This window comes from Opisthorchis viverrini, assembly GCF_000715545.1.
Source record: "Opisthorchis viverrini unplaced genomic scaffold opera_v5_314, whole genome shotgun sequence".
Taxonomy (NCBI): domain Eukaryota; kingdom Metazoa; phylum Platyhelminthes; class Trematoda; order Opisthorchiida; family Opisthorchiidae; genus Opisthorchis; species Opisthorchis viverrini.
Window position 1 is genome coordinate 510,032 of NW_008751973.1, and position 19,551 is coordinate 529,582.

Below are 19,551 nucleotides of genomic sequence, written 5' to 3' on the forward strand. Positions count from 1 at the left end.
CAGTTGTGGAAAAAATGGATAAGATTCTGACCAAACTTGCCCCAAGGTGCTTAAAGCGACTAGATCATCATATCATTCTAGGCCTTTCGTAGATGGTATCTACATTAGGTTATTTCTGTCTCACTACCCTTCTGCCTCACTACTCTTCGACAGCCCACGACCGGTGTCGCCCTTCTTGTGGCTCATCAGGTAGGCTTAGTCCACGAGATTCCATCATTCTTATGCTCTACTTGAACCCAAGTTGGACTGATTTCGAACATTTACACTCATTTGCAAATCAATTTGGTTTTCACGGGAGATTCAAGCGAACCTCTCGTCGATGAGTGTATTTCGTTAACTTCGTGCAATTTAGTTTCAGGTAGAATAAAAGGTTGACGGAAACTCGAGGACTGTGCCTACTTGATGAGCCTCAAGAAGGGCGAAATCGGTCGTGGGTTGTTGAAGGGTTTCCAGCAACCATAAGTTTCTTTTATGAAAATATACTGCGATATCTCAAATATCGTACAAACTGAAATATGAGGCGGCCTGCGTGCAGCACATTCAGTTGAAGGACATCATCAGTGAGAGATTCACTTGAGTCTCCCATGAAAACCAAATTGACTTGTAAATGAGTGTATTTTTCGCTAATTACGTGTCTGCTTAGAGCTCTTTCTTTAATTTATATGAATTGTTCCGGCTGAATATTGCCCGAAGTGCCCAAAGAGGAAGCTCGATATTATGGCTTTCTGGTTAAGAACACACCAAGTTCTGAGGCAAATGCCGCTTATCGGTTTGCTCATGCAGGCGTGATTGCCGTATATAATACCTGCCTTTATAGCTTCAAACTATCCGGTGGCAATCATACTTTGTTGGTAGGGGTGAAAACGGCTTTGGAGTGATAAAAACTGCGAGGAGATTGCCCTAAATAACAGCTTCTTTGCAAGATGGGCATTTTTATATCACTTTCCAAAACTTTTGTGGCTATTAATTCTGTGAAATTCCTTTTGAGCAATAAAATACTTATTCGATAACCGGTGGCGTCGTTTACTTCAAAATTAGTCTACCCATTCGTCTATCAGCTTGTAACCCTTAATTGAAAGAAAACTAGAAGCGCAATTTGTAGCCACCCAGGATACACTGATCACGAGTTTTATTTCGCTCTCACAGTAATGAGCGATCGGACCGACCGCTTCCGGCAAGTAAATAAATGCTAGCAATGAAATACCAATGAGTAAAAGTGCTTCACTGTTATAGTGCGCAACCATGGGGTCTGTTTGTGAGTGAAATTCCAAAAGCCTGTCCATAGTTCACGAAAGCTAGTGTCGTTTTTTTCACTTAATTTTGTCATAATTGTTTCTGACGAATTCAACAGGAAACTGTCTGCGGCCTAAAAAGAACACAGCATACAAACAGGATTGACAGGTGGCCGGAATAAAAGTAGGACATATGACTTCTTTGTGTCTTGTCCAGAGAAAAACGCTGAGGAATCTTACAGTCTGTCAAGTTGCCATGACTCACGGTTTATTACGTGCCTTCATCTCACAAAATGTGATTGCGTTATTTAACTGAATAATCACAGCAATTTTCTGGTAGTGGCGAAATGAAGAAAACATCTATTTTTGTTTTCTGACTTTGTTTCCGAAACGATATATCTACGAATCGTGAGAACGGAGGAAAGCAACCAATTTGACGCCATTCGTCGAAGGGATCGAACTCAGCTATTCGAAATGGCAATCCACGGTTTTATCCATTTGTTCACCCAGGCTTTTCTTTGGAAACTGGTCTTTTAGAGATTTTTGGTCCCTTACACTATCTAGAGTAATTTGTAGAGCTCGTGCGTCGCAATTAACGCCACGGTGGACCAAATCTAACAACCACTTTGTTTTGCACCTTCTAGTACAGGTTTCATCCTGTAGATGGAGGTTATATCGTAAGGAAAGCCGAGGAACACTGATTTGTCCGCTTCTGGAATTGTCAGCAGTGGACATCATATAAGGCCTCTGGAGGACTTGAACCATTATCCTCAGTAGAGGAAGTTGAATGCTACGATTAATAGCTGTTCGAATGGGTTCAGCACCAGACCACATGACGTAAGCTACATGGCTGTGTAATAAGTGGTATTAATCGCACTCATGGCCGAATGGAAAAGGTCAAGGGCTTGAATCCGCTTAGCGTATGGGAAATTTTCAGAGCAATGTTCAGACACTTATGCTGCAAATACTCCTGCTACCTACCAAATTATTTTTTGGCGTTTTATGCTCTGTGTGGTATTGTATCGCCACAAGACCTTGGAAACTTGCGGAACACTTACGAAAATTAAGACCAAAGCTTGGGAGAAAATTTTTCACCCCGCTTCAACACCATTTTCCTATTCCCACACTATTCATGTTACCAGCCTTCTTGAGTGTCGGCCGTGTTTGTGATAGGTGAGTCATTCATGTGCAACTTTGATCTGGTCCGACGAAAGGGCTTTAATGTCCTGGGATGACACCCATTGAGGGAAATGCTTGCTTGGATCGACTGGAATCGACTGCGTGGATGGATGAGGATTAGCTAGACACAGAATAACCCAAACTATTGAAACAATTTAACGACAGGTTATTTTTCTAGAAGCAAATGAATGAATATGCCTTCTAACTCACTAGATTCTTCTTTCCAGTTCCATCACAATGAGAGTCAACAGTCTGAGACCCTCCAGGTCGCATATCAAAGAAAACTGGTTGACTGGACGAAAATATTTACTTACTGAAGGAAAGAAAAGTCTTTTGTTTCATTGGAGAAGTTCCATACCGATGAATTGAGGGACACCGCCGGTTTCAGATAAACACTCCCTCTACTCGCTTACAGGCGTGCGTTTCCAAAGGAAGAGGGTTTTTGAAAGTGCTCATTGCTAGGACGATGCATCCGACAGAGTGCTTTGTGCTGCGCAACTGATGTTGTCCTTATTCCAGCCCGCTTGTTAACGGATGCCTGGAATCCCACCGGTGGACATTTATTGCATTTTTCGACTAAGGAGTGCCGATTGTTCTAAATGCGTACTGCGATTTCACCTAATGGAGCTATCAGGATAAGACTTAGCTTCCATCCGCTTCAGAATTATCATCCCAGGACTTAAAGTGCTTTTTTGCTTATCAATTCCATGAGACGTGCAGATGTTCAACTTGTGACCACGTGACCAAACTATTTAAACAACCCAACACATGTGGATAAAATATATCATAAAATGTTTTTTTGTCTATGTTTTTGAATTGTTTTTGGAGTTTGTGATATGCAGGTGCTATGAAAATTTCGAAAAAATGAAGTCTACTTTATTCATACATGTTTCGGTTGAACGATTATATGGGCATTTTTAGTACGGAAATTTGCAGCACCAAAATGCTGTGGCTTATTGAAACAGCCAACCAGGATCATCTTAGAGGACTCTAAGGGCTAAGTCGGGCTGAATAGCGAAGACACTTCAAAATTCGATTCATGGGTATTCTCGTCTTGCGTGATTGGGAAGTTCGAGTACTTCCATAGTTGACGAGATCAACGGAAAATGAAAGAGTTTGGCTTCAATTATGAAAAAGCTCTTTGAACCTCGAGAAATACACTCATTTGCAAATCAGTTTGGTTTTCACGAGAGACTCAACCGAATCTCTCGTTTATGATGTTCTACAACTGAATGCACTGCACACAGGCCGTCTCATGTTTCAACTGGTAAGATATTCGAGATACTGTAATATATTTTCATAAGGGAAGCTACTCATAATGTTGCTGGAAACTCTTCAACAGCCCACGACCGATTTCGCCCTTCTTGGGGCTCATCAGGTAAGCGCAGTCCCCGAGTCTCTGCAAACCTTATGTTCAACTTAAACTTGAACCAATCTCGACTTATGCACTCATCCGAATACCAGTTTGGTCTTGGCAGGACATCCACCTGGAATTTAGCTGAGTATCTCAACTAGGAAATCCTTTAGCTGCTTAATAGGCCTCACTAGACCGTCTCATGTTTCACTTGGTAAGGTATTAAGGATATCGCGGTATATTGGATAAACGTAGTACACTACTCATAAGGTTGCTGAAAAATCTTAGAAACATCGTAAACAAGAGATTCAGCTGGGTTCAAGTAGAACATAAGGTTGACAGAAACCCGGGGACTGCGCCTATCTGATGAGCCCCGAGAAGGACGAAACCGGTTGTGGGCTGTCGAAGAGTTTTCAGCAACCTTGTGAGTAGTTTCCTCTGTGAACCTAATTTGATCAGCTAGTCAAACCGACAGGGGTTATGGTTGGTGAGGAAAATGGCTGTTTTGCGCGTAGCGCCAAACAGGGGTGGTAAACTAGGCGAAATATATCCCATGGCAAATAAGCTTCCCGCTGGGGGATCATAACACAAAAGAAACTTGAACATGTGCTGTACGAATTGCAGCCGAAAAAATTGGGTAGTTGAGTGGAGCAGACAACGAGGAAGGAATAGCCTGTCCATAATGCAGTGGGTATTCGTTGAAGGTAAACATGACTTCAGCCTTATAATCAGTGCGATGAGTTCACTGAACATAACCCAAATTACTTAGGTAACTCGTACCGTGTCGTTGCATGAAGAATGAGTGAACTACGTCCATGCGCTTATTTCACGAGGACTGTAAATGAAACTCGGAATTTAAAGTTGACCATACAAAAGATGTTCTCGGGAAGACGAGAAATGCTGCATTGGTAACACAGCAGTTCTTAGTAAAACTGGCTTCAGTCCTCTTGATAAGGACAGAAGATTTGGCTTGATTCTTAGTTCGCGGGGCGTTCGCGATCCAGGATTCTGTCAGATATGTCCCTTTGAAAGTGAAGTTGTGGCATTCCCACTGAACATTTAAAATTGAAAAATAATGTTTAGTTTGAAAACACGCTGTTCTTCATCAGAGTGAAGTGAAATTGCAGTCATTTTAGACTGATTTTATGGACGATGAGTCGTACTCCAGGTTCACCCATTGCACTACGTTGCTGGGTTTACGTAGAGTGTGTATCCAGAGCGTTCTTCAAGTTGGAGAAACTGGCGAACTGAAATCAACCTTTGTTAGTAGGAACTGTTGAATATGAAAGAAGGGAACTAGGAAATTCTCGATTTTCCGGAGCTACTTGTTACGTCAACCGTATGCTTTTAACCAGGTTTTGGTTACTCAATCAGCAGCTTTTGGTCCATCACCCTCCCTAGGATAACTAAGTAAGTATTCTGGTTAACACATGAGCTGATTCACAATAAGGTGCACTTTTTTGCCATAAATTCATCTCTACTACCTGATTACTTGCTTGATGACTAGCCAAACTTTTGGTGCTTTCTCGGTTGATTAGTTTCTCACCAAGGCTTTGAAACGATTTGGACTTGTGATCCCCGCGAAACGGCTGTTTCAGCTCAGAAATGGTTAGAGCGTGCATGTGATGGAAACTTTGGTTTACTGGTGGGTTCCTATTAATTTGAAGATCACGAGAACCCACAGTAGGCAGGTAACATGGTGTGCTGCTTTCTTCTTTCGCCATCCATAATGGACATGTATCAGCCGTTCACGTTTTCATCAGTGTGCTGTTCGCACCAGTCGGCTAAGTGTTAGGAGGATGAGAAAGCTCATTTATTTTCTGGATCATGTGCTTTTGCGTCCGCGCCTCCGTGTGCTTGCGCGCCTGCGCGTAGTGGACAATGACGGACAAATCAACGCTTGCAGGGCTAGATCACCATGGTCGTCGGTAAGCGCACACACAGAGGGCGTGCGCATGAGTGAGTTATGTAACAGTCTACATGGATTGCAGGTGGGTCTGCCGCAGCTTGATTTATCACACACACATATATCGAGGACGTGGAGGACTGTGGAGTGTTGGCAAACATCAGCTGATGAGAGGTCTGTGTGAGATGGACGACTTTTGTTGTCCAGCTTCGCCAGCTTGCATGTTTGTATGCCGTTGGTTCCCATCAAAGACAGGAACTGTGGTCAATATTTCACTGGTCATGCGCCACAATGTCCGGCGTGAAACATGTTCACCCCTGGGGTTGACGATCACCAGTCAAAAGTGTGGGGAGAATGTACGAATGTGAGATAGAGCGAAAGCGGACGGGCTTTCTCGTCACAAATGGCTCTGAACTAAAAGACGACATGTACTAAGTGGGCGCTACCCGTATGCAAGCAGAATCATGGTAAAATCCGGTCGGTTGATTTATATGTGGTTCGATGAATCAGAAAGAAGTTTCCCTTCGGGACTGGACTGGCACGAACACGGTTCCAACTTACTTGAACCCCGGCCATTAATCACGTTTTCAAGCCACAGCCTCCGGTTCCAGTTCCAGTTTGTGGCAACCAAATGGGGCGCAAAGCACAGCTAGTTTCGTTACAGTTTCCGATCCCAATGGAATAAATTTGGACGGCTAAAAAAATAAGAAATGTTTGTTTGCCCTGTGGATTGTGGAATCCGGCTATCGTAGAATAAGGTGGTAAGTTGAAACCGGTGGTCGTGTATTGTGAAGGCAGAAAAAACAATCACTAAGAAAAAGTTGGCTCACAACCACAGGATGATAAGCATGACCCAGTTTTCGACAGTGCGCGTTTCGTTGATAAGTTACTGTGGCTATAAAGGCAGTTCAAACAGTTTTAAAAAAGGCTGAGGTAATTAACTGTGCCTGAATGACTGGTCAATATAGGACGTATATTTTGTTGTGGACAGACAGGTTGTAAACTGCCCCCATAATATCAGTGTGCGATCGATTTCGTCTGCTTCTTATATATTGTCGTATATTGCATTCCTTGCGAAAGGCTGTTTACATTCAATCCATCGCGTATCAAGACATAATTGGACCAGATTTCAAGAACCCACGCGAAACCCTAATATGTTCCCCAAAAGTGAATTAGGGGAGTGGGACTCATAGGTAGATGCAGGCATGGTATGGTGGAAATCGCAGTTTCTTATTCTGCTTAGTTGTTCAAGAATCAGGTGCAGTATCGTTTTTCACGAATCATCAAAAACCCCGGTCGACATTTTTTTTCAAAAATCCAGGGCTCACTTTTGTTTTTTCAGAAAACTTACAATGCAGTTCGTTAACAGATAGCATGCAGGGGTGAGTGATTTTGAAAGTATTCGTAATGTATCAAAAAGTTCGCTTTCAAAGGGTGATGCTTCCGAGACGACAGCCTGCTCATCTGGCTCAAAGATGGAAAGAAGTCGAACAGCCAATTGTTAGTGACCGTTATCATCAGTCACCAGCAATCACGGTTGGACCAATGCAACTCCAGGGTCTGATCATCAGAAATTTGAAAAGTCAGATCATAGAAATTATGTAGTTGGAAGGACACTTCGACCTGCATGCTAGTTTAATTTTTTGAGTTTGAGCAATTTTTCTCAGGCAGCTTTGAGATAGCGTCCCAGTGGACAGTAAATTGTTGTTTCTTTGAAGACATCAGAGCACAAACCTTGATGACAAAAATAGCCGTTTTATAGAAAACAGCATCTTTGGGTTTTTGACGAGCTTTGTTGAACAGGCTTCAGAAGACTTCATGATAAACTCGTTTAGCATATGACGGCGTGAGTTCTACAAAATAGCGAAGAAACTAGGGCGTTAAGTGAAGGTAGCGGGCAATGAGTAATCCATAAGTGAGGTCTCAAATAAGCGAAAAAGTGCGTCGTTCAAAATAAGACTTTATATTAAAGCTATGTCGAATTTATTGAATGTTTGTTAATGGTAAATATTTGGGGCAGTTCGACTGCATCATGTCGCGTTGGCTAGCAAGTGAGGGGCATGATTTCAAACAGTTTCTCGCTGGTAAAACCGAAAAACGAACTCCCGTAGCAAGACCTCACAATCGATTGCAGGGCCGTGTTCTGTTCCAATGTCATTCGTCAAGCGCTCCCTCAACCCTTTTGGTAGCCTGCTCTTTCATGCTCTATTTTGGCAAGGCTTGATTATTGCCCAGTCATAATCCTCCAGTAGTGTCTTTGTAATGGCAGACAGTCCACGCATTTAATAAAATTCCTTTTATGTAAGCTTGCTGGATATTAGCTGACATTTTATTTTCTTGTCAAGTTATGAATATCCTGCTATCATCCTCTGCGGCGTGCTGTCAGTACACGGATAATATACCTACGGACACCGCGTTGTCCTGGTTCGCACTCTCCCTTGCACTCAAGAACCCTTGAAGGATCCAGATATCTATAAAAAAATCTGTGGCTATTTCTACCCCATTCATTTGTGATTGTCATTGATATAACACAGACTAGGATTTGATCGTCCAAGGTGGATTTCACGTTGGCTCAGAATGCTTTCCAGTCTTGATAAAGTAGGAGTCTTTTCTTCGTATATCATGAATCAGAGATCCAGTCCGGATTTATTTGAGTCTCCCCTTAAGCCCAATGAGGTTATTTCGTCCAAGAAGTCTTTTCGTGTTTGTTTTTGCTTCCAGATAGTCATGTTTTCTTGAGCCACCGTTGGCCTTTTACCTTTACCCATATCATCCCGCATCGATTGCATTGCGTGCGGATCCAGACTATTAGCCAGTCTTAATGACCTTGTCCCTTAGACTGCTCACAGGCTATGGTCTTTTCTACCCTAAATTGCACCCAAGAAAACCATCCAGTTTGTATTGATATTCCAAAGTCTACGTCGAATTTCAGTACATGAGCAAGACTTAGTATGAAGTTTCGTGGATTAAAACTAACGTAACTCTGATGACCCAGACCTGACATGCTTGATTTCAACTACAGTCGTGAGCAATCCGCTCAGTAATCGTACATTCATACCTACCGGTCCATTGTGTGCTACATCACACCATGCGGACTTCATATATCATATTTTATGGAACTATGAACGACAAAACTTCACACTTTGTTGGTGCATTAGGCTGTTATTGGATTCATTGCTTCAGTGTAAGTGAATCCGTTTTCACGTGCCCCACGAACTGTAACAGGCCAAACCACGTTGAACTGAATAACCGGCACATTCAAATAACAGGAAGATTTTTTACGTAACAAGGTCGTAAATGTGACATTGAGGGTGAAAAAGAACCCGTGTTTTCTCAGCGTAGCTGCATGCAGAGGACTGAGGTCGAGCCAGGTGAAGCTTGGTTTACTTCAGTGTTTAATGATGATGCTGTAACTGCTTTGGCTAGTACTGATTTGCTAGAAAAACGGAAGGCTGAGTTTTGTAATACGAAGTGTGGTAAAATGCAGTTTTCGCGGTCGATTTTTCTTCAGTCCCATTTACCTATACAGTGCGCACTGAAGATGACAAACAACAACTCAAGCTCCCTTGTCTCATGAAAAAAAATTAAGTGTTTAAGTTGAGAATTTCAATGAAATATACTACTAAACAGACTTCAATCCATAGAAGTTACTCCATCTTTAAGGCCACCTATTTTTGGGCTATTAGTCTGTGAGCAGCTACCATAGATTAAGTCTCAAATCCAAAGTCATTGTGTCATCGAAGTCAATCTCTTTGCAGGGCATCAGCTTTTGCCATTCTTTAATCACTATAAGGCCATCCGTTACACCATAGTTTTGCCTCTGTTGTCTGTTCATATTATCCATTTGATTCATTTGAGTTTCCCACAAAATTCGACGGTTTACCCACCGCTGTTTCCCTTTGTTTTTATATCACAAAGGGCCACTCGTTTCGACAGACTGTCAATAGATTTATTTCTTTACTCTGTAAATATTGCAACAAATTGCTAGCCAACCCCAGTTAACAAAACATGATTAAGCTATCTGAGACCTTTGGAAATTGGTATGTCTTATGGATCGTGCGGGCCACGTAGAAATTAGCATCCATCAATACGCATTTGACGACTTTTTTCCACATCCAAAGGTTGATTGGTCCTCCGTAGAGCAATGCTCTCATTTTTTTCCATCGTCACGATGAAGTCGTTATTGATTCATGCAACCAAAGTTGGTGAACTTTGTCGGTAGACAATGGCCCTGAAAAATGGAGAAATTTTGCAAAACTCATGGTCACTTTTTGGTGTTCCGCTTTCGTCCAGTCAATAAACACCAGGTTGTTCTTGAAGACCACGTTTTGAATGTTTACTTGATGTCATTCAGAAGGGATTTACAACTAAGTATTTTGAGGAACTCACATGCGAATGAGGCCTCAAATCAACTTGTCTAACTGTGCAGTGCGTAACAGATAGACGAAATCGGTTAATGTCTTTCAAGTTATCAGGTTTATTACATTTCGAACATATGCAGGAATGGATAATTGCACAGGGATACTAGAGGCTGGGCACAGCTGATTCCTGTTTTTCTTCAACTCCTCTTTCTTGTTCACTGAGAGGAAGAACAAGCATTTGGAGCTCTGCACTCTGGGATGTTTTAACACCTAATCTGGTGAACAGTCCACCGTTCCCTTCATAAGTGGATGAATATACTATGTTAAGCAGCGATTTAAGCGAACTTGATTGTGGTATTCACTGAGCTGCTCTTCGTGTCGTGTTTTGATCAAACTGGAAACAGCTTAACTAGGAAAGCTGAGGTGAAACTATTTGCACCCCGTGTGAAAAATTCTGGAGTCCAAAGAATAGCCGACTAAACAAGAACGAGCCTTCGCAAATAATAACCAATAGAGGAACACTCGGATAAGTAACGGCCGTTTTGAGTCATTCGGATTCGAATAGCGGGCGCCCTCGCACTTTGGAATTGAGTAAACCCGATAAGAATTTCAGCTGTACAAGGACGTATGTTACAAGTAAATCTATGTGATTGGCTCTTCCCAGTTGGTATTCATATATCGTGCAGAATGTTGCGACAACCTAAACAGGATCGGTCAGAATGCATTATGAACGAATTTTACGGAAGAGGGCTTACTGAAGAGGACTTACTGATTGGTTCCCCGTCTGTCATATAACCTGACCAATTTGGTGACCTGTTCACTTGGCCTGATGAAGCTTTTGTGTCAAAAGCGAAACGTTGCCCAAATAAAAACTACCGATTATTTACCAAGCTCTTCTGAAACGAATTTCACGGAAATTTACGCCAAATAAGTACTTGAGGATACTGGCGCTAAAAGTGCTTCTGGCATATTCATGGTCAAAACGCTACGATATGCTTGACATGGAGGGTTCCACACGCACTTTTAAATGCTTGGGCGCTGTACTATCATAGTGGGAAACGTTGCATTTTCTCATGTCTTGTTTGCCAACTCCAATTTGGTCCTGCTGAGTAGAATAGCGGATGCTTTTTGTCCAGTTCGTCGCAACAAAAAGGAAATACTACAAATTAACAACATTTATGTCACTCCATCCAACCATAGCTGACAGTATAATATAAAGATCCAGCGGAGAACGTTCATTTATTGATAGAATGAAGTGAGCCAAGTTCCGGAAAATGCGAATAGTCTGAGTTTATACACTCTGTATGCACAGTCTTGACAACCACTCAAGAACTGTTAGGGTATGAGGACAGTCAATTGAATACCGTCGGATAGCTGTTATCCAGTTATGTGCCACCAATCGTTAGCTACATGGGTCGAAGATGGAGTTTCAAACTTCTTACACTGCTGTTCCGTCTGTTCAGTGGGTTCATCTGAATAAAGTCCAGCAAAGTGCTGACAAGTGCCGTGTGAGCCCTCCTGCCTCGTTGGAGGAACCATAGGCAACGATCCCCTAAATGCGAAAAGGAAGGCCTCTAAAAATGAGTCACTGCTTGTCAGGCTGTTCATCGTTGCTGGATAGGGACTACAGATAAGTTTCCGCACTTGATGTTGTTCATGTGAAATACGTTGATGCCAAAGTAATTTTGTTACTCAAAAGACGGGGAAGAAGGGGTAAGGTGGATAGTTCACGAAGAGTCAACTTAAATTGTGTTGCCCGCGAAGTATTGGCTTGGCCATTTTGAAAAAAATTGCTCCAGAGTGATTGAGAATTCTGAGCAGACCATGTGCGATTGGTCAATTCCTAATTCCGCGAACGGAAACAGCTGTTTTGTATCCCATTCGTTGTCCCACCAAGGGCTTACGATAAGGCAAACAGAGAAGCACCGTGGATACCGGGCCACCCAAATTTGTCAATATTGTCAAGAATTTCGACTCTGCGATGAAGGCCGAAATTTGGGCCTGCTGGAGATGTCAGTCCTGGCAGGGGCATGACATGGATACGTTCTGGCGCCAGGCTGTCAGTTTGTGTCAGACTGCATTAAGGGTGAAGATATTCGCGAGTTAGGAGAGCGTACCTGTCGAGGAGAGCCTGTGTAACCAAGTATTTCATCGAGAAATCTTCCAGTTAGATGAAGACAACATGGAGTGAATGTCCATGTGCTATTTTTTCCTTAGGATTGTGTAATATTGACCCTTAAGTGGACTTAAAACACCTAACGAAAACGTGTGCTTTTGCAGCATTTCGTTTTACAAACAGCTTTCTCTGAAAATCCTGTCTACTATCAATCTGTCCCCGAGGGGGCAACAAGTTCAACGGAACGCATGGTTAAATGAATGTATGATGGATGAACCCTGATCAAAAGTCTGGACAAGCTTCTAGCCTGACAGTCGAGAGTTAAATTGGTTCACGTGATCTCTTCCATTCGGACAAGTTTGTCGAACTGACCTGACGGAGGTTGGTCGGCATCAGCGACCTGTGGTGTAGCTAACTGAGCGTTAATATCCACCATAATTTTGCTCAGTCGCATTGAGCTTAATAATTAATTGTCCGAAAAGAACTATCCGCTATGAAACACTGTTCTCCCAAATAATCATGGAGAATATTCCAACCGTCATAGTTTTCTGCCATCGCGGCAGCATTCTGATCACTTTTCAGACGACGGACGTTGGGTTGAAGGCAAGAACGTAAAAAAGCGGAGTCACCTCTTAAAGGATTACGGGTCTGGGTTAGGTTCTTTACAGGTTGTCGTACTGTCTGTACTCTGTATCGCAGCAAAACTGAGGCGGAATGTTAGCTTCATATCTGAAATCTCGACCGATTTTATCTGTAGTATCTGTGGAAGCTTGAAAGATGGTGCAACAACTACTCTGGTCCTGGAATCCAGAGCGCCTTGATCTACTGAATTTGTTAGGATAAGCAACAAGTATGGCATAGGATACTTCAAAACGAATGCTGTATGGATAGTTAAAGGTTCTTTTGGCGAAGAAGACTAAAACTGCGGAGCAGGGCCAGGATTCAGATGAGCATAAAGCAGTAAGTAAAGAGACCTATGGGAGTCATGATTAAACAAAGGTATCAAAGAGGTCACAAAGCAATATTTACCTGGGACGAGGTATGTGGCAGAGGACCAAACACGCAGACTTAGTGAATTTAACTCATTACCGCGGCTTTCGGCCCTGATCAATCCCTTCGTAAACGAGGAACGCCTGAACATCAGTGAACCAATGGATATCCCATATATGTGGATTACTTACTTCAGATTCGAACCTGTGGATCGTCAGGTCTCTCATCGATCGCAGACATCTGACAAGCAAGTCCAGGTAAGTTGAGAACAGTTCGATCTGATTTTCAGCAACAAAAATATATCCATACTGCACCTTTATCGCTTGCTTACCCATTACGATCGAAACGATTCTTCCTGAGTAGCTGCCTGCGCATGTTTAATAACATTGCGCGGGGGAAGTACAGTATCAGCAGCATCAGAATGATCATTGGGGTGCTGACGTTTATTTCTGGGCCATCGCACGTAGGTCGGTTGACCAAGCTCAACAGGCCTCTGCGAGTTTACCCACGAATCTCATTCCTCTAGGCTTGGATCAGATACACATTTTTGCAAGCAGTAGGACATCCGACTCCACCGAGAACCTTTTGTGCTACCGTGGCTAGAGGCAGTGGTCCATTCACTACAGACTTGCCAACTCGCGTCTGAATCTCCCCAAATCGGGCAAGCAATCAAAGTCTGTGTAAATCAACTCTTTGGAACTCGATCAAGCAGAGTACAACAAATACCTCGTTGAATGTTTCGCTACAACATAGCAACTAGAATTACAGGTGGAGCTCTTGTGCTGTTTAAAAGGTCTTCAATCACTCTTCTGGTGAGGGATGGGCAGATTCATTAACGAAACTTTTCGCGTCAAACTGAATTGTCCCACTTCTGACTCATAAGTAATAAAGAAAGATGTGCTTCAACGTTGCAAAACATTTGATACGACTTAACTAACTGCACGCAACTCTTATCATACGTTAATTGGGAATCATGGGCGTGTTCATTGCACGGATGTCCGTTAGCTATCTCAACAAGAATTCTGTTTATCACTAGAAAATACCCACTAATAGGGTCTTTTGAGTATCGTCACTATTGTTAGGGCAATCCTTTATTATTTCATGTCATTACTGGGCACGCACATCTTTGTCTCCGGTGCTAGAAAAGTATAGGTGTCGGTAACCACGTGGCTAATATATCCTAATAGCAACATCTGGGAGCATTGAAGGCGATAGGTCATGAGCCCAGTAGATTCGGTCAGAGTATGTGGTATGCAAAAACAAGCAAAGACTGTAGCTACCTATCATCTGCCACTGTGGTTGACAGGATTTTCCTGGAGAAGCACTCACTCTCACTCCGCAGAGACCACTTTTCAGAACAGCACTTTTAGTTGGTCAGTGGAAGATTCTGCTGTGGGCACAGAAGCAAGTTTATTTTTTTAGATCAGTTCACGGAAAATATTTGGCTCTAAATTTTCGAACAGACCAAAATGACATCTTCTCCGGACGTCACACAAACATAACGACGATTTATGTTTTTGTGATTTAATTTGTCAGATATGCGCTCAGCCATAAAGTATGCTGATGCGTCTGGTGTTGATGGTAACTGCACCCTGATCACATGGCAGTACGAAGTCAGTCACCCCTTTCCAGTCGAACACAACGCTTCAATGGTCCCCTATTCCAATTCAGTGTTTTTATTGAATTACGAATAAGCTTAAAGCTTGGTAGCCATTGCATTTCCAGTTGGTCTTTTGTTACTTGTCTGTTAAGGGGAGATATTGGGATGGCCTGGGTCTCCCTCCTATGGTATAGACCTCGGAGCATCAGAAACCACACACCAACTGACACTATACGGGTTGTATGAGGCGCCTAACTTTGGTCGTTCGCACACTGGTTCCATCTTAGTATGCTGATAGTGGCAGATCATAGGGAATCTACAGAACCCTTTGCGCTTCAAAGATATACTTTCCGCTGTATGTAGGATTTCGAAACCCAAAAGTACCTCTACGATACTACTGAATGTGACATTAGTGACGCTTCATCAAGGCATCTCTCGCTGACTGAGGAACTGCTGGTCTTAAACAGAAGTGAGTGCAGCCTGCGGAGCACTTTGAGTTCAGCGTAAGCATTCAAAGTCTTCAACAAGTACACAACCTCATTGGACGTCTTTTCTCAATAGAGGGTCCACAGGATTTGTTTTAGTCAGTGATTATAATCGGCTCTTGATTCCTTCAAAAATGTGTTAGATGTAAAAGGCAATTCCGAACTTGAGTCTACGGCTTGATCCACAAGACAGCATCGCTTTTGAGATTCCGGAGTAGTCATCTATGTGTATGGACAATCTTTACTGGGAGACATTCAAACACCACTTGTTAATTAGGAGCTGAAACATACTCAGTTCGGCTAAACTAAAAATCACTTTAGTCACTCAAATGGCCATTTCTTGGAAAGTTCTTCTTAATGACTCAGAACGTGTGCGTTTAACAACTTTAGCGCTTGTCTTCAGCTGGTCAAACAACGAGACAACCAGCAAAGGCCGCAAGACAGTAGCTACCGGAGTCAGAATTCCTGACTTGACACCGATTACACCAATATAAATTTACGGGTCTCAAACGAAGAGCCCTAGGAGCCACTGGGGACACATCCATTCGTTTTTACAATCCGACATATGTAAACAGAAGGAATTTGTTCTCCCGGCCCATATTCTGTAATTTAGCTGTTACTTGTGAGATAGGATATTGCGTATAACGCAAAACTCAGGCATACCACTTGTTTAAGTTTCTCCCCAAGTGGATGTGCGGCAGAATAACCAATTTTTACCCCAGTTGGACCGAAATCCATGATATGGCATGATATGACATACTCATAAAGGTGATGAAAATGTTTTACGGTTTTATGGCTTCGTGTTTGTTGTGTTCACGAATTTTGACCGTTCTCTTATTCACCGATTGCATATCTGCTTGGACTTCTGTAGAAGTAAACACTTGTTTGCAAACTGATATGATGCAGACGCGTAGCTATTTTCGAACACTTAATGTCCTAACTCATTTACTCACTTTTATCGTTTCGTTTGTTTCTCATTTCTCCGAGTTATTTATTTCGGATGTGTGATGAGCGCATACCCCGTTCTGAGAGCTGCTTAATGCCGTGTATTATGTCCTTAGTGTACAGCGTTGATGCAGTCGGTCCTAAGAACACTAAGTCAGCTTACTCCATATTCCTCCTAATATCTGTCCACTGTAATTACTTTGACTACTATTCCACTTCCAGTAAAGAACAGAGTGAGTAACATCTCGACAATATCGCTAGACAGGAGGCAGAATAAATTAGGTCACTAGGTAGGGTTAGAGACATTTCCGTGATCTTCCGTTCATCTTCACTAAACAGGTGGCCGCAGCCTTTTATGCGTCACTATTACCGAACGGTATAGTTTGGCGGCTGTTTGGTGAACGTGACAGCTCAAAGAGTTCGCCAGTTACTCTCATTTGCACACCAGTTTGGCTTTCGCGTGGGACTCACCAAGCTGGTAGTCAATTAACGTATTTCGCGAACGTCATACAATCTGGGTTCAGAAAACATAAAGTTTACGGAAACTCAGGACTATTCTTGTCTAATGAGTCCCAGAACGGTCGTGAATTGTGGTAGAGTTTCTACCAACGTTATGAGTAGTATCTTCCACAAGAATTTCCTTACGGATGCTCGGTGTAATAAAAAAAATTAAGGCTACTGGCGTTCAGATTGGCCAAAGAACCTAGTGCGTTGATCACCTAGGATGTTCCTCTTAATATTTTCTGTGCTAAACCGTTAGAAAGTTTCAATTATTAAGTCGCTCCACAGAGTCAGTACATTAAATACTCTTCGCGTAATAAACACGCGTAACAAACGGGAGCAAGCTTTTCACAGGCGGATTGAATGAGCATATTAAGTGAGAATTTAGAGACCAGTCAGAAGTTTTCACCCCACTTTAGCTTGATGAGGATCACTGGCTACTGAATTCATCTGCCTGTCCCTTTATGTTTATACACACTTGCCAGTATACTAATAATATGCGCACCATTCCTACATCTGGCACTTGTCCTCAATAAACGGATTCATCTCTTTTACTTCAAAACTACGCTTATCTCAAGTGCTGTTGTGTGGAATGACGGCGATGCAAAAAAATTTTGCAAAGAGCGTGATGCGAACCCAACTCTATCCCCGGTATTCTAGTCCTGCGGCCTGAAAGATGCGCGGGGTTACCTATTACTGTTACTAGTTAGCAAGGTTGAAGTTGAGGCTGAAGTAGAGAGATCCTCAGAAAGGGCCAGTTGCTCAACTAAAAAAGATATATTTCTCCTTCGAATCAAATCAAATTAAGAACAAAATGGATAGCTCTACGCTAAGGCTTTTCTCTATGATGTACTGCCTTGACTGTCAAGATAACCATAATAGTATGGCATAGTGTAGTATATAGTATATTGCATACTATAGCTTGTGATACTAACTAAACCTAAGTTAGTGATTAAGGCGCGGAGCTAACGACCAGAAGGTCTGTGGTTTCAAACCAACTTTCGCTTTCTGAATACTTCCTGCTAGGTCTGGGTGACCTGACGATGTATCTTCCTTGTTTTTTTCGAGTAGTGTGACATTTATGAACCAGAAAGGTGTCAGAGTTAGCGAATTTTTCCCACTGTAACTTCGGTCGCAACATGAGTGACGAGGAAAATTCAACCAAAGCACGTGGGACTCGTAGCTTTGCTGGTCATTTAATTTACTGATTCAGAAGTTATTTTTCCGTATCGATGGTGTTTAGTTATTTTACAAGTTCGGGAAAACCGTTTCACACTACTCGACTCATGATATTAGGTGGGAGTCAGAAAGCATCAGGTTGTTCACATTCCAATCAGGTGTAACAAGCAACAACATCAATCAGTGTTTCATTAGTTTCAAAAATTTCCATCGAACAAGACACCCACGGGTAACAGGATTGCATGACTATTAGTTAGGTGGACAGGAAAAAACGTTTCTTTCTCTCTGAGCATACGTAAGCAAAAATTGCTCGTATTTTTTGGCCACGCTGAAAGGAAATTTTTAGCTTTTATTTTTGTCTAACAAAAAGAGAGTAGATGATTTCCTCACTATCGCGATATTAGGGTGTGGAGGTTGTGGATGATTGTGTGAGAAACATATCAACAATAGTCACGACAGTTCTTGAAAAACGGAAGCAGAATCTATCATAAAGGAAACTACTCACAAATGTGATGAAAAATCCTCGACAGCCCACGACCGGTTTCGAGCTTCTCGGGGCTCATCAGGTAGGTGCAGTCCCCGAATTTCCGTCAACCTTATGATCTACTTGAACCCAAATTGCACTGTTTTCGAGCAATACAGTCATTTGCAATACAGTCATTGCAATACAGTCATTTAGTTGTAGAATATTATAAACGAGAGATTCAACTGAGTCTCTCGTGAGAACCAAGTTGATTTGCAAATGAGCGTATTTCTCAGACCCTATCCTGTTATTTGACAAAAGGTTTCTTCCATTTAAAACCATGCACGGGATAGTAAAGTATTTTCTTTGGTGTGAAATGATGTGCAGAGTTAATTGAAACGTATTGACAACAATTTCATTAATTCTAAGCAAATGTAGCCCTTGATTTTTATAGGATAGGTAGTATAGGTTTGGTTGTGTTACTTACATCAATATAATCACCAATAGGCCTAATCAGTACTCACATATGGGAAGTTTTATAGGGACCATTTGATTAAACATCCAAATATGGAGTGCACATACGCGTACTACACTTACCGAATTGTAAATGAGACGATTGGCAATTGGACTTATAGATCTTCGAACTGAAGGCAATGTGTAAAAGCTTGTGTCAATGTCAGAGTTCAGTTTTGAACCCAAAGTGGGATCGGCTAAGGACCAATATATGATGACGATTAGGTATGAAATTCAAAATCCTGGATGGTGTTGATGCCCGTAAATCGTTAACCATATGCGCTTAAACATGCTTGTCGCACAACGTAAGGACGCAGTTAGGGTAAAATGAGAAGATTAACGGTGACCTGAGTGCGGCAAACGGGTGGCAATACCAGTCGAATCGATATTTGCACATGACTTGATCAGCTGTCAGATATGGCTAGAAAGACTAGCAGCAATGTTTCCCGTGTAGCACACTGAGTTTACCAGTCTTATTTCGTATGTGAGCACGAGTTGTATATCCATGAATTCAAACGCTTACTTGGAACTTACGATGATTTCATCGACAGAGTCAATTGAATCTAATTCAACTGAAACACAAGGTGGCCTGCATGCAGCGCCATTGACTGAGTTCTACGAGTACAAAAGAGAATCGTTCAGTGGCTTCCTTGCAGCATCCATAATCTCATTGTCGAATGAGGATCTCGTCCAGATAAGCCCCGCCACTGGACTGAGTTCAGTACAA

At 42.3% G+C, this 19,551-nt stretch overlaps 1 protein-coding gene across 1 annotated transcript; it reads left to right on the forward strand.

Moving 5' to 3' along the window:
- Nucleotides 1–2,364: 2,364 nt before the first annotated feature.
- On the forward strand, nucleotides 2,365–3,714 carry T265_09907 (hypothetical protein; the record flags this gene model as incomplete). Its single annotated transcript, XM_009176123.1, has 2 exons — nucleotides 2,365–2,405; nucleotides 3,549–3,714. The coding sequence occupies 2 exons, from the start codon at nucleotides 2,365–2,367 to the stop codon at nucleotides 3,712–3,714; spliced, it is 207 nt and encodes a 68-aa protein (XP_009174387.1).
- Nucleotides 3,715–19,551: the final 15,837 nt, after the last annotated feature.